This window comes from Marmota monax, unplaced genomic scaffold (assembly GCF_021218885.2).
Source record: "Marmota monax isolate L192 unplaced genomic scaffold, Marmota_monax_Labrador192_F-V1.1 WCK01_AAM20220418_F8-fsc00021, whole genome shotgun sequence".
Taxonomy (NCBI): domain Eukaryota; kingdom Metazoa; phylum Chordata; class Mammalia; order Rodentia; family Sciuridae; genus Marmota; species Marmota monax.
In genome coordinates, this window is record NW_026695228.1 from 11,811,238 (window position 1) to 11,826,703 (window position 15,466).

At 37.5% G+C, this 15,466-nt stretch overlaps 1 protein-coding gene across 2 annotated transcripts in view; it reads left to right on the top strand.

The window, feature by feature from the left end:
* The first annotated feature begins 1,801 nt into the window (after positions 1-1,801).
* Exog (exo/endonuclease G) overlaps positions 1,802-15,466 on the top strand; it is a 28,164-nt gene continuing 14,499 nt past the window's right edge. Inside the window, exons 1-6 of one of the 2 annotated variants that reach the window (XM_046437059.2) lie at positions 1,802-1,991; positions 2,115-2,147; positions 3,400-3,549; positions 7,244-7,383; positions 9,153-9,229; positions 11,163-11,277. In XM_046437059.2, coding sequence (XP_046293015.1) covers positions 1,829-1,991; positions 2,115-2,147; positions 3,400-3,549; positions 7,244-7,383; positions 9,153-9,229; positions 11,163-11,277 — 678 coding nt within the window. In that variant the 5' untranslated portion in view covers positions 1,802-1,828. The remainder of the gene's footprint in view (positions 1,992-2,114; positions 2,148-3,399; positions 3,550-7,243; positions 7,384-9,152; positions 9,230-11,162; positions 11,278-15,466) is intronic. The other variant, XM_046437060.2, reaches the window with a different exon arrangement.

A 15,466-nucleotide genomic window follows, 5' to 3' on the forward strand; every position in this document is an offset into this window, starting at 1 on the left:
GGGTTCCTCCATTTCCATCAACACTTTAAAAACTGGCATAGTCCCCTCATTTTATAGGTGAGCAAACTGGCTCAGAGAAAGTTTGACTACCCAATGTCAAGTAGCCCAACCAATTCCTCTTGGGGTCAAAGTATGGATTTACCATTTCTTCCAAGTGCAGGATCTGGATGAGGAAAATGATCTACCATTATGTCTTTCTAGAATTTAGCACAGGGCCCAGCATTTAGTGAAGGCCTTGAAAAATGATTCTAAAGTGACTGTATTTAATAACATTCTAGTAGAAGCTGCCAAAGTAGCCTTGAAATCTACAGATAGTAGTATTTGGTTGAATTTTCAGGATTCTTGGTTGCAAGTGACGGAAACCACTAGGCAAAAAGGGGCTCCAATAGAAGATCCTAGGGGAAAAAGCTAAGCCTTGGGAAAGGCAGGTTGGGCTTCAGGAAAGCCAACGACACAGCATTGTAGACCTTACCTGTGTCTCAGCATTTCTTCCATTATTGCTCAGTATGGGACCAGATACATCTGTTCATTTGTCTTCTTGGCAGAAAACAATGCTGCAGACTGGTAGTTTGAGTCACAGCTTTGTTGCCTGATCCAAAGTCCCTAGAAATGACTCTAGTTGACCTAACTTTTACACAATCAGAGCCAGAGACCCACAGGATTATATAATATGACTTCAGAAGAGGTACTGCTAGGGAGGGGCAGCCTCCTGTTTGAGACTGGCAAAAACAGCCTGTACTACAGTTAAGTGATCATCACTGAGATCAGATGAAAGATATTGCTACTAGTTGTCTAAGAAATGGGAAACATGAAGTTCTGCAAAGAACTAAGTCCACATGGAAAGCTGGAGATTCTGTTGCAGTGAGTTTTTTTTTAAGTGGGGATTTATGAAAAAAAATACATTGTGTGTATACATACAACACACATACACATAATATATTGTCAACAGGCATTCAGCAATCTAAATTTTAAATTCTATCAAGACAAAGTGGCTCAAAAATCACTTTTATAGAGGGCTTAAAGATATGCCCTGGGCACTTCTCTACATGCCCTAATGTGACCTCTCCTTTAATCCTTACAAGAACCCTAGGGTCTAAGTAGTTGTAGTACTCTGGCTTAAAAAAGGAAACAGAAGCCTAAAAAGGTGAAGCAACAAACCCAAGGTGGAAAGCAATTGAAGGGGGAATCCAAACTTTTGCACTCTGGTCCAAGGCCTTGAGCCACCACGGAGAACTGGCTTGCCAAGAAACTCTATAGGATGTACAAAGCTATTTTTAGAAGTCATAATTTCGAAACCATATGACTTTGAAGCCAGGTGTCATAAAGAAGCCAGTGTGGCATAGATTTTGGAACCAGATTTCGAATTTAAGTCTCAATTCTGAGTATCTTAGTAGACCATGTGCAAGTGTTTATTCACCTAGTCAATGAGAGTAAAGGTATTCGGACTGTGTATGCACACTATTAAGATCTTAAGACGTGGGATGTGGGTCCGTGGTAGGCCGCTTGCCTTGCACGAGGCCCTGGGTTCAATCTCCAGTAACACCACCTCCACCACCTTCAAGACGTCATACTCTACCACACTTCCAGGTGGGTCGGCCAGATATAGATGGGGGTAGCTCCTGGTTCTTAGGGTTTGTCACCAGGGGGCGCGCGAGGACTTAAGCTGCGAGGGCGTGTCTGCGCTCAGGATCTAGCATCTCTGGGAAGCTCGAAACACAGTACTGCGAATCGCGCATGCGTCTCTTGATCCTGCGGCTACGATTGGTCGTCGGGCTTCGGACCCACTGTGCACATGCGCAGTGGCAAAAAGATTGGAACCACGGGAGAGATGGCTGCGAAGAGTTTTGCTTCCAGAATTAAAGGCTCCCGGCGATTTCTGAGTGGTTTCCTGGCCGGGGCTGTAGTGGGCGCAGCAGGAGCAGGGCTGACGGCCCTGCAGTTTTTTCGGAGCCGGGGCGCTGGGGCAGCGTTGGCAGCGAGGGAGCCGGACGGTAAGTCTGTGGACCCGCCCTCCGGGCCCGGTCCAGGTGGCAGCTCGAAACCCTGCGCGCCCCGCGCAGCCTTGGCGCGGTCGGCCTCCCTGCCCCCTTTCCCGACCTTATTTTTTTCTGCAGATCTCTCCCTTCGTCCCCGAAGAATTCACCAGGGTATGTATGTTTTTTTTTTTTTAAATTCCTGTGTCCTTCACTAGATCGTTAGCCCCTTCAGCGTTGAGACTGTCTTTTTTTGTTCACCGTATGCCTAGCACGGTACAGAATTGGCATTCAAGAAGTATGGATGGAAAAGGAGATGAACTCATAGTTTTGGCAGATTAGCTAACCGCCCTTATTTTCACTGTTCCAATGAATAATACGCTAGCCTTTCCTCAAATTACCAGGTGTCTTATCTATTGCCAAAAAATGACCAAAGTCTTGTTTCTTGCTCTTTCCCAGGCATGCTAATTTAATTTGTTACCTCCTTTTTTTTTTTTTTTTTTTTTAGAGTTGGGGTTGAACGTATGCCCCCAGTCCCACATGCTAGGCAAGGGCTCTACCACTGAGCCATATCCCTATCCCTATCCCTAACTTGCTCCTTTTGAGCAGGAGAACTGATCTGGTGGTTGAAGACTGAAGAAGTCATCCGAAAGATTCGCCACTAAAGAGTGTGCTTGGTTTCTTCCCCTAGGAAAAAACAGTACCCCATTTTACTGTCTTGCTACAAGGCACATCTCTATCCTTAGTAGGAGACTGTCAGTGAATGATTGTGTGTGTGTGTGTTGCTGGGGATGGAACCTAGGGCCTTGTGCATGCAAGGCAAGCACTCTACCAACTGAGCTGTATCCCCAGCTCCTGAATGATAGTCTTTTAAAAAACTTAAACTAAGACTGTGATTTTGTCTCCACACTTAATCCACTTTCACTCTTAAACTCCACGCTCAGTCTTAAAAATAAAGAGGCAGGCTCTTTCCCCTTCAATCACGGGAATGATTCATTACCAGTAATGACATGGAGTGAAAATAGGACCTACAGAATGTAATAACTCATGTTACCATTTGGCTGATCACCTGAAACATTTATTTTAAAATATATTTTAAAAATATTATACATAACTTTTAATAGGGGTTTTCTGTTGCCATTGACAGAATATACTACAAAGGACATTGCAAATAAAGCAGAAACAAACTGATTGCAACTATTTGCCCTAAATGATGACTGGGTAGAAGAGATACTAAGTACCTCTTCCATCCATACTTCTTGAATGTCAGTTACTAGACATATGGTGAACAAAGGATGGTTGAGTAGAATTCTGAGCTAATTCTTTGTAAATGTCACACCTGTTCTTATAATCTTTTGTTCTTAATTAGAGTCACTAATTATTTGCTGTTTTTGTCCTCTCTCTCTCTCTCTTTTATAATTTTTAGAATCTGCAGAAAAGGCTGTATTGGAACAATTTGGATTTCCTTTAACTGGAACAGAGACTAGGTGTTATACTAATCATGCCTTGTCTTATGATCAGACAAAGCGGGTGCCTACATGGGTTCTCGAACATATATCCAGAAGTAAGATCATGGGTAAGTGGTTGAAAAGAAATTGAAGTAAAGGTATCAGGGAAAGATGTTTCTAAATTTTGAACAAAGTTATTCAATATTCTCTACCTTTTTTTTTTTAACCTCACAGCACATGTAGGAAATGATACTTATATGGCTTACTAATTAAATGGACCCTGCTTGGCAGCCAGGGAGCCCCCAGATCCTTCCCAATTGTTTCAGAGGCTGACAGAATCCAAATTGCGACACTTGAGATGGGGTGCTCTGTCTTGTTGTTGCTGTAAGGAGCATCCTTCATTTTTTTTTTTTTTTTTAACCTCAAGTGCCTACTGTGTGTTGGGCACTGTGTTAACTCTTGGGGATATAGCAGTGACCAGAGTAGTTGGGGGAATAGATTGACCTATTAAATTATCGTGAATATGTAATTATAATTGGTAACTTCTCTAAAGGAAGTGATTACAAGTTAAGGTAGTATAATTAAGGAACAGTAAAGAGTATGATGAGAGATTATAACTAGAGAACATAATTTTGATTAGTGAGACTTCTCTGATAAAGTAGACTAAAGGGTAGACGGATGTTACCTAGACAATAGAGATTGGCTGGCCATGGAATGTGGAAAAGAACATTCCTGGTGCAGAGAAGCACATTTTTTATCTGTGAAGGCCTCGGTGTAGAGGTGAGTTTGTTCCTTTAGGAAATTAAAAGAAGGCCAGAAGGGAGAATGTGATGTTAAGTGAGACTGGAGAGGTAGGCAGGTCTGATTGTGTGTCTTTACATGATTTCTTTAATTAAGATTATGAGACCTTGCAGTTTGGGTGGACGAGGCAGGAGGATTATGAGTTTAGAGCCAGCCTCCAATGCAGCAAGGCCCTGAGCAACTCAGGGATGTGGCTTAGTGGTTAAGTGCGTCTGAGTTCAATCGCTGGTACCCAAAAAAAAGATTTATCAAATCTTTTTTTTTTTTTTAATTTGTTCTAATTAGTTATATATGTCTGTAGAATGCATTTTGACATATTGTACACAAATGGAGCACAACTTCTCATTCCTTTGGTTGTACATGGTGCAGAGTCCTTCCAATAGTATAATCATACATGTATATAAGGTAATAATGTCTCTCATTCTATCAAGGTTATCAGAATTTGACGATGAGTATCAAATTTGTTTCAAGGTAGATCCTTCCAGTTTACTCTCCTACCATTATTGTTTGTCCTTCCTCCCTATCCATATCTGTATGAGCATTTTTAAACTTTTATCAGTTTAATAGCTGATTATAGTTGTGCTTATTGATTATCAGGGAAGGATAACATTTTTGTGAATTGTTCTTTTCTGTAAATTGTTCTCTATCTATTTTCAGTTTGGATAGCTTTTTTTTTTTTTTTTTTTTTTAGTATTTCTGTTACGTATTAAGGGTATTCCTTTCATTACAGTTGTTTTGTTCCTATTTTGTTATTTGCATTTGAATTTGCTATGTAGTACATATGTTACTTTTATTTTGCTTTAAAATCTGTGCTATATCTGAATATTAAAATGCTAATATTAAAAAGAATGTGTACTTTTCTAGGGTATATAGCCCACAGCATGGCAGGAGGCTTGGAATGTACTTGCTGCTAGAGGGAAGCTGATATAGTTGAAAACCTTATCACAGAAACTGAAAGTTGATTATAAATTTATGTCAAGAGAAGCCCGTTTGATTTTATAATAAATTTTTATAGCAAAAAGTTCCCAATGTAGAAGGAATTTCAACTTTACTAATTTTTTTCCTATTAATTATCATTTTTCAGAAGCATATAAGAAAAGCAGTGCATTTTATATTGTAAATCCCTTGAGTTTCAAAGTAGTAAAATAGAACCAATTAATAGTTTCAAAGTAGTTTCAAAGTAGTAAAATAGAACCAATTAATATTTGAAAAAAGAAAGCAGTACACCTGGATTTTACTTGTCTTTGGTGTAAAGAGTTTTCTGTTTTCAGTATTGACAGACTAAGTTATTAAGACTAACTCTCTTTCTGAAAATTATAATGTTATTAGCAGTATATAAAAGAATTTTTAAAAATCACTTTTAGAAAATGAAGAGCCAACAGGATATAGGAGAATTGCCAGGCAAAATCTGGGGCAAAGACAGAGAGACAAGGTCAGTCCCTGCAAATTTGCCTTGGATTTCACAGCCTTATAGGGTGAGAAGTATTAAAGGAAAGACCTAGGGCTCACCCAGGGTAAGTTGTGTTATAGGAAACCCTTCTCCCCCATTAACCTGGAACTCCAAAGGGCTATACTCTTGGGGAAGAGTAAATCAGAACTAACCTGCCTATATGCTGTAGGGTACTATATGGAAAGTTGTCTTGGCATTAGCAGAGGCATCAAATGGGAAACTTGTTTCAGAGAGGCAGAGGCTACAAGCTGTCCCATCTGCAGACTGGTATCCCAAACCTGTGCAGATGAGAGAACCTTAATTCCTGAACTTGGTTTAATATGGTCACTACTGGTAATGCTGCTGGATGCCTGATAGGAGTAAATTTACCTCTTCCCTCAAGGAAGGGATCATCTTATTGCATCTTTGGAAATTTCCACAAATGAGGTTTAAGGGCAGTGAGGGCCAGGCAAAGATAAGTTGACATGAAAGAAGGCAATTCCAAAGTTACTAACACTTAGAAGTTTATTTATGATAATTCTGTATTATCAGTTATTTTTTTTCTTTATGAAGTGATTCCAGAAAGCTAGGTATTAGGTACTTTTCTATGAACCTTGGGATCTGATCATTTTAAAGTTTTTTAAAAAATATTTATTTATTTATTTTTAGGTGTAGACAGAAATACAATGCCTTTATTTTTATGTGGTGCTGAGAATCTAACCCGGGTCCTGCTCATGCTAGGCGAGCACTTTACCGCTGAGCCACAACCTCAGCCCTCTAAAATTTTCTTGGATCAAAAAAATGACACTGTAATCAGTGACTTCATTGATCTTCATTTTACACTTGTTTGAGTAACAATTGAGTATATTCTGTAGCCCTTATAGTTCTTGTAGTTCAACAAGTTCTGAGCTGATGACAGTGGAAAATATAGTATTAGAATCTGCTCATGTCCTCTGTGGCAAACCATTTTGGAGGCTTCAGAAAATAAGCAAAAGTGAAATTTCTTTTTTCCTTTGTGATGCTAAAATGTTGTGTTTTAAAAATTCCTGAGTGGAGCTCATAACTTAAACATTTGTGTTGTCATGGCTTTAAGAGGCAATGAGCAATATGTCAGAGACACCCCCTCCTCCATGCTGTGCCTGCCCAGAACAAATTGTTTTGTTTCTATATTTATCCATTATTTCAGTACAAATAAACTTGTCAAAATATGATTGTATAAAACACACGGGATTTTTGTTTTCTTTTCTTTTAAACAGGAGTTTATCTAGTAGCCAAGCTTTTTATGTATTTGAGTTATTTGATTGATCATTGTTTTACTTAAACACTATCCAGGATCATCTTCCTTGAACTGGGAAGGCTAGAATCAAAATCATGAGAGAGCTACCCTGTATGAAAGGATTCTTTCCCGGGTCAGTCCTTTCTAAATTCAGATGAAGTATCTGAACTATCCCAGGAACTCGAGACGTGCATGCAGTCTCCAGTACTAGCTGCTTGAAGAGATGCCAGCCAGTAGCAGCCAGCTTGCTGTGTTTAGAGAACTTCGAGGGATATTTGTCCACTGACAGCTTAACCATTTTGTGTGTTTTTCTTAGGTGATGCCGACAGAAAACATTGTAAATTCAAGCCTGATCCCAACATCCCTCCAGCCTTCAGTGCCTTCAATGAAGACTATGTTGGAAGTGGCTGGTCACGAGGACACATGGCTCCAGCAGGAAATAACAAATTTTCTAGTGTAGGCATATTTGGGGCAGGATAGGGATATGGAGTGTTATGTGTACCACGGGACTTAGAGGTTAAAAGTCTACGGGCCACAATCTTAAAATTTGAGAACTTCCATTCTCTGTTTCTTATTTTTCTTCTCTCTCTCTCTCTCTCTCTCTTTTAAATCATATGCCAAGACATTTTTAAGCAGGGTGAATGAGGAAAACTAAATGCCACATAAAAAGAAACTGAAAAACTACTGGAGACTAAAGCTTCTCACTCATCCTTGTATGTGTGCCACATGCATGTGTGTGTGGGGGGGTGTCTAGGAAATCCAAATCCAGGACTTCAACTATGCTAGGCAAGTGCTTTACCCCTGAGCTACACTTCCAGCTCCCAACTCACTCCTTTTTATTTTGAAAAGTTGAAAAGATAGTACTACAATCACACTTTGGTACATGGACTTTATATGGATATAAGTATGTATGTGTGTGTGCATGTGTATGTGTGTAATGTATGTGTTTATCTAGTAGCCAGGCTTTTTATGTATCTGAGAAGTTTTAAAGCCATCAAAAGAAAATTGCAATTTTTTCCTAAAAAGATTGTTCAGGGCCATGAGTCATCTAAGAATGAGAATATATTATGGCCAGAGTATCACACCAAAAAGTGTGTACAAATGAATTTCTGTATATTTGTAGAGTCTTATTTAAAAAACAATTGATGGTCAAGTTTCCTGAATGCTCCCAGTTATGTCTATAATAGTTTTTTGGGATCCAGTATCTAATCATGAATCATACATTACATTGTGTTTTCCTATTTCTTTTTTTGGAGGGGCTGGGACCAGGGATTGAACTCACGAGTACTCAACCACTGAGCCACATCCCCCTGCCCTATTTTGTATATTTTATTTAGACCCAGGATCTCATTGAGTTGCTTAGTACCTCACTTCTGCTGAGGCTGGCTTTGAACTCGGGATCCTCCTGCCTCAGCCTTCTGAGCTGCTGAAATTACAGGTGTGCATCACTGCACCTGGCTGTTGTCCAATTTCTCAAATCCCCTTTAATTTTGAATAGTTTCCTGGCTCCCACCCCTTGCAGAAAGGGAGAAGTATCTTTCATGACACTGGCATTTTATTATGTGAATTGTTGATGATTACTATCTTTAAGATAGTGGTTTCAAAAATCCCTAGACTTGCTAAATCAGAAATCTTGGTTGTTGGATGTAGGCATCAATGTTTTTTAAGCTTCCTGGTTTATTCCATTGTGCATCTAAGGTTGAGAGCCTCTGCTTGAAGAAAAGATGGTAATTGTGACATTGACAGTATAGATATTTGAAAAGGAATACAGTGAGGGAGAGCCTTGTGTATGTGAGTGAGAGGTGTGAAGTGAGTAAACCTATTGTGGCCAGGAGCAAAGGGAATTTTTCTCTGCCAGTTTTGAACTGTGCTATACTTTTTAAATTCCTCAAAGTTGACCATTTTTGAGAAATTCTCAGCCACATGCTTAAAACCCAAATTAACACTTTTAAGCTTTATATTGGAAACCTTTAGTTCTTAGAGTTTACGTAATAAGTTTTGATTTTGTAAATGATAAGCAAAGCTAAGCACACTTAACTACTTATTTGTTATAGTGCTTATTTTGAATAGAGTTTTCTGTCCTCAAATACCTATGGCTTTCCTTTATCTAAACAAGAACGTAATCACTAATTCCCTAGAGCTAATGATTAATAAGAACTGGTTTTTTCTATGTCTGATTTGTAAAATATTTCAGTGTAAGTTACTGTTTTAATTTCTTTTCACAGAAAGCCATGGCTGAAACCTTTTACCTTTCTAATATTGTGCCTCAGAATTTTGATAATAATTCTGGATATTGGAACAGGTGAGGTGGAAAGTTTATAAAATACATTCTGTGGAAGATGAATGGTATAACAGGAGAATGTATAGTACTGTCTGTCTTTGTTTTTCAGAAGTAACCCCACCAAAGTTAGAGACTTGGACCATTTTCTTTGCTATATTTTGTGTGTAGAGCCTTCTGTGGATAAATATACTTCAAAACTTAGCCTGCCTTTTTGATATATTTGCCATTGTTTAAAAGTCAAATTTTGAAAGAAACTTAATGATATTTCTGTCAATAACTGAGGCAGTAACATCTCTTGTTTGTTTTTTTTTTTTTTTTTTAGTGTGTCCAAAGAGGGCACTTTTTCTTTTTCTTTTCTTGTATACCAGTGCTTCTGTTTTTTAAAGAAAAAGGTTGGTACTGCTCAACATAACCATTAAGCAGTTTTTGATGAAACTTAAATATAAAATTCTTTGGACCGTCTGCATTTTTCTGACATTAAGTTCTCTCAAATGGTCTCTTTAAGCATTAAAACTGTTTTCCTCATATAGTATTTTATGATTTAAAAGAATTAAGAGCACACCACACTAAAAGAAGACTCCAACAGTTACCAGTCGTGGCCACATGCATTTCATCTGCATGACCATACTTCTCCCCATTCAGATTGCAGATATATTGTTTTATTTGCAGGCATTTCAATGTATATTTTTAGAAGATAAAAATTCTTTTAAAATACCCTAAATTTGCCCCTAAAATATATAACAGCAGTTCTTTATTACCAGGTTCAACTTTCCCTAGTTGTCTTTTATTTTATTTTTGTTGGCTAGTTTAATCAGGATTATAATAAGATCTGTACCTAGATTTGGTTGATATATGTATGTCTTCAGTTCCTTGTAATCTGTAGGTTTCCCTTTTTTCTTATAAATTCTTTGTTGAAGATCTAGGATGTTTGTCCTACATTTCCTTCCTATGTTCTGGATTTGCTGATTACATACTTGTGAGAACATTTAACATTTTCTTTTCCCACTGGATAAATTTTTAGGAGGAAAACTTTACCTTGTAATTGGACATATATGCTATAAAAATAATTTAATTTTACATTTTAGATAAACAGGAATGATGACAAGTACTGTTATCTCATTTAGAGATCTCTTCCAACTATAGTGTAAGTGCAGATTAAAACTAACATTTACCATTTTTATCTGTTAAGTTTGAAATAAATAATTTTTTTTGTTGTTGTGAAACTGCTTTGTCATATTTTGGAACTTAGAGTGAATTCGTAGAATTCCATTAAAAATCAGTTTTAAGTTTTTCATATAATCAAGTCATTAAAACATTTTTAAATATTAATTTTGTAGTTGTAATCAGACACAGTACCTTTATTTTATTTATTTATTTTTATGTGGTGCTGAGGATTGAACCCAGGGCCTCGCAAGCGCTAGACGAGAGCTCTGCCACTGGGCCACAACCCCAGCCCTCATTAAAATATTTATTCAGTTATTCTAGCCCTTGACATTTATGCTAAGGATTTAATACAATATTGCATTAATAAGACATGTTAAGATAAACCAAATTGTCCTGCAATAGGAATGGCTAAATATTTTTTTGAAAACTATGGCTTAGATTTTTTGTGGGTGTGCCATGCTGGGGGATCTAACCAATGGCCTCGTGCATGTTAACTCTACCACTGAGTGTGACACTCTAAGCCCTGACAAATGTTAACAATTTCAATTCTAAAATGTGTGCTAAGTGTATACAGGGAAGATTGTAGATAGTTAAGTTTACATGTGTGATTTAAAAAAAACTTTTTTTGCAGTAAAACTTTGAGAACATCATTGCCTATATGCTTATAATATTTTGTGCCATGGTTGCATTTAAGTTGACACAAATGCAGTATTTTTATTATCTTTCCTAGGAACTGATGTGGTGATGTGCTTTTCCGCATGTTTGTCAGTTTTTTTGGTTTGTTTTTCAGAATAGAAATGTACTGTCGTGAACTGACAGAGAGGTTTGAAGATGTTTGGGTAGTGTCTGGACCTTTAACCTTACCTCAGACTAGAAGTGATGGGAAAAAAACAGTTAGTTACCAGGTAGGAACTTATAACATTCAGGCTTATGTTATTTGTATGAAATTATAATCTTATTTTGTGTTGTACTTTTTAGTTTCATTTATTCAGTAGCATTTATTGAACATCTATTGGGGTTATAGGCATAGAGGAGGTAGTAAAGGATAAAAAGCAACCTTTGACTTCAAGGAGCTCACAGTAGGAGATAAATGCATTAACAATGAACCACTTTAAAGTGTAGTATGCTTAGTAGAGATTAATACATAGATACAATGCTGTCACAAAAGCCCTCAAATTCATGTGAGTCTCAAAGGCTTAACAGGGGAGATACCTGAACTAGAGCTTGACAGGTAGGTAAAGAGTAAACTGAGTCAGGAGGAGATCATGGGAATTCCATAAGGTGGCGCAGTGTGAACACAGGGCATTTGGCAGCTTGGTTTTAAGGCTGTACATGTCATTCATAGAGACTAGAGCTTACGTACCAAAAAGTACGGATGACTCAAGGGCAATGGGAATTTCTGTATCAGGTAAGTCAGGAGCCAACTGATAGATGACTTTGTATTCTGTGGTGAAGACTTGGGTTTTAATTTTTAGGTACTATAAAACCATGAATTTACTTTATGTGTGGTCAAATGTGATTTGTTTTGAGTCTTACTAAGAGTGTTCCAGTGGCAGTGAACACAGAGGTAGAGGAAAGGGGGCATTAGTGAAGACTCAGAGGCCAGAAGATAAGTTAGTTCACTGCTGTGGTAGTCCACGTGAGAAGAGAGAGGGGGGCTGAGTGCAGGTGGTTGGAGTGGGGAAGAGTAGAGGAATCCAGGGAGAGTAACCATCATTAACTTTTTTGGGTGAGGAAGAAGGAAGAGTCCAGGATAACAACCAGACTGCAATGAATTGAAAAAATGGGGAAGAGTTTTTCTTTTAGAAGCTTGGATTTTTGATAATTTTTTTAATATATGCAAGTTATTTGAGCACCTTTATAGACTGAAGGAAAGACATATAAAAGGTGTGAGAGAGTATACTTAGTGATGTGAGAGCTTCTGATGTCGCTGGGGAATTCTTAGGCAGTTTACAGAGTAGCACATGAAGAGCCAGTGTTTTTACCAAAAAATGTGTAACTCTGAATTTCATCATGGAGAGGGTTCTGCCAAGAGCAGGGCTGAAGTGATACACTATTACTTTGGGGTCTGTTCAGGCAGGGAATGAGGTGGAGTGAGGAGGAGATGGTAGAGTAAGTAAAAAGAGGGATTGCTGGTCTTGTTGGTGAAGTCAGAGAGATGTTCTTCGAGGGAACACCTGCTCAGTTCTGGGAATAAAGTAGGTCTTTAATAAAGGTGGTTAGATTCAATGATTACTCAAGAAAATCTGTGACAAGATTGCATAACTTGAGGAACAGATTTAGGAAAACAAACACAGAAACTGTGGAGTATTTTCCATCCTGCTTGGCCTGCTTTTGATCAGCCAGTGTGGACCAAATACCCAGTGACTACATCCAGCACATCACATAGGTCTTTATGAATAGCCTGCTTCCTTTTTCTCACTTGAAGTTACTGGTTCAACTACATCTGTTTGTTGGCTGAAAATAGTAGAAAAGTTGTTTCCAATGACTGTCACACTGTCAGAGAATCCCAGTAATTCTTATCGGAGTGAGGCATGGCAAATGAATTAGTGTTTCAAAATTTATTATTTTAAACTTTTCTTCTCTGATTAATTTCTCAAAATGGCATAAAACTCTCTTTATTCTCTTGTCAAATACTAACTATTTGGGGCTTTGTTAAATCTTCTTTGTACTCTTATCACCAGAAAAAAGGTTCTTTTAATTTTGACTGTAAACCTGAAATGATCAAGTTACGGTTTTATGAATGTTGTGTATTCATAAAATTGAAAGATTTATTTGACTAGCTTACTGTGCAGTAGAACAGTTTACCCAAGGTTTCAAAGGAAATATTAACCAATAATTAAGAGTACTTCACAGTTTGTTTATGGACATTTCTGTTAACTGTGTTGCTTAAATGCTGCAGTGGAAGATGATTTGTTTTTCTTATACTAGATACAGTTTTTAAAAATATAACTTACAAATATAAAATATATATATATATATATATATATATATATATATCTCCTAATTCTTCCTGTTGAGAGGGCCTAGAAGCAATGATATGCTATTAGCAATGAGTGTATCTTGAGACAAACCTTGGTTTCTAAAAAGTCATCTCTTTCTACAAGGACCTAGCCCTGTAGAGAAATGGCTGATTCCAGGGCTGGCACAGGGAAAGTTCAAATGGAACATCTTGTGCCAGGGAGCAAGGGACTACTCAGGCATGTGGTGGGGACATGTCAGAAGGACTTAGAGGTCTGCTTGAAACAATTCTCAGTCACCGTATCTGGGAATATTTTAATAAATAAATGCAAATGGATTATAAACTTGTTGAATTAAACAAGAATCCATAATTTAATGAGTAAATAAATACATGGGATATAAAGAAAAGTTTCTGTTTAGTGCTGTGGTGCATGCCTGTGATTCCAGCAGCTCAGGAGACTGAGGCAGGAGGATTGTGAATTCATAGCCAGCCGCAGCAACTTATCGAGGCCCTAAGCAACTCAGTGAAACCTTGTCTCTAAATAAAAAAATATATATATAAAAAAGGGCTAGAGATGTTGCTCAGTGGTTAGGTACCACTTCAATCCCTGGTACCCCCCCCCCCCCAAAAAAAAAAAAAAAAAGTTTCTGCTAACTGAAGAATGACAATGAATAAATTTTCAGGAATGAAAAGAGTTATAAAAATCACAGTCACCTCCTTAACCAAGTGATTAAAGTTAATATTGCCAATAATGAATGGGATTTGCTGGTATGCTGTACTTCCTGGTTTGATGCACTGAGAAGCATAACTTTGAATCCCATTGTGTAGAAATATTAGTCAAACCCCAGTTGTCAGACATTCTGTAAAACACCTGTCATCTTTTTTTTTTTTTTTCCGAGGCACTGGGGATTGAATACAGGGTTACTGTACCACTGAGCTACATCCCCACATCAAGGCTGGCCTCAAACTTACAGTCCTCTTGCCTTAGCCTCCCAAGTCACTGGGATTATAAGTATGTACCACCACCCAGTTTAAAACACCAGTCTTGTACTTTACTAGAGGGGATAGTGTCATAAAAAGCAAAGCTTTAGAAACCAACTCTTCCCCACTAATGGAGACTAAAGAGTCATGAAAACAAAACACATAGTGTAATCTTAGACTAGAAAAACAGAAGTTGCTAAAAAGGACATTATTGGGAGAATTGGCTACATTTGAGGTCTATAGGTTAAATAGTTGTATTTTTTTTATTTTGGTTATTGTTCTGTCTTTGTTCTTATTTATTTATTTATTTATTTAATATATATATATTTTTTTATTTATTAATTTTTTTTTTTTAGTTTTCGGTGGACACAACATCTTTGTTTGTATGTGGTGCTGAGGATCGAACCCTGGTCGCACGCATGCCAGGCGAGCGCGCTACCACTTGAGCCACATCCCCAGCCCCTCTGTCTTTGTTCTTAGGAAGTGTATCCTGAAGTGTTAGGGGCCCAAGGGGGGTGTGTGTGACTTATTTTCAAAAATTTAGGGAAAATGAGAGTGATAAAGCAAATCAAACAAAATAGTAAAACTTGGGGTGAATCTGAGAGAAGAAAGGAGTTCATTGTGCTGTTCTTGCAAATTTTAAGTCTTAGTTCAGAATTTTAAAAATACATTTTTTGTATTATAATTCTTATTACACCAAAAACTTATTGAAACTATCAAATAGACAACTTGGTTCTCTTGAATAGTTTATCAGTGAAGCATGTTCAAGTAGCCTTGAAGAGTTTCAGAAGAGACCTGTCAGCTTTCCTCAGTCTTATTTGGCATCATAATGCTCAAATGTGTGATGTCAGTCAGGATTAGCTTCCTGAAAAGTATGCTTTGAGTAATACTATTATTTTTTTGTTTTTATTTTAAAGCCTTTCTGGTCTTAAGTCTTTCATTTCTTTCAGATTTTTGGCCTTTGAGCCAGTATCATTAGTTTTCCATGTCTCTGTTAATTTGTAGGACTTATCCATGTTCACACTGGCAGATCTTTAGTTCAACAAATGTGTGGGGGAAAGGTGTACAGAATTGCATGCAGAAGCTAAATGGCATTTCTAAACTGTATTCTTTTTTTTTAATATTTATTTTTTAGTTATAGTTGAACACAA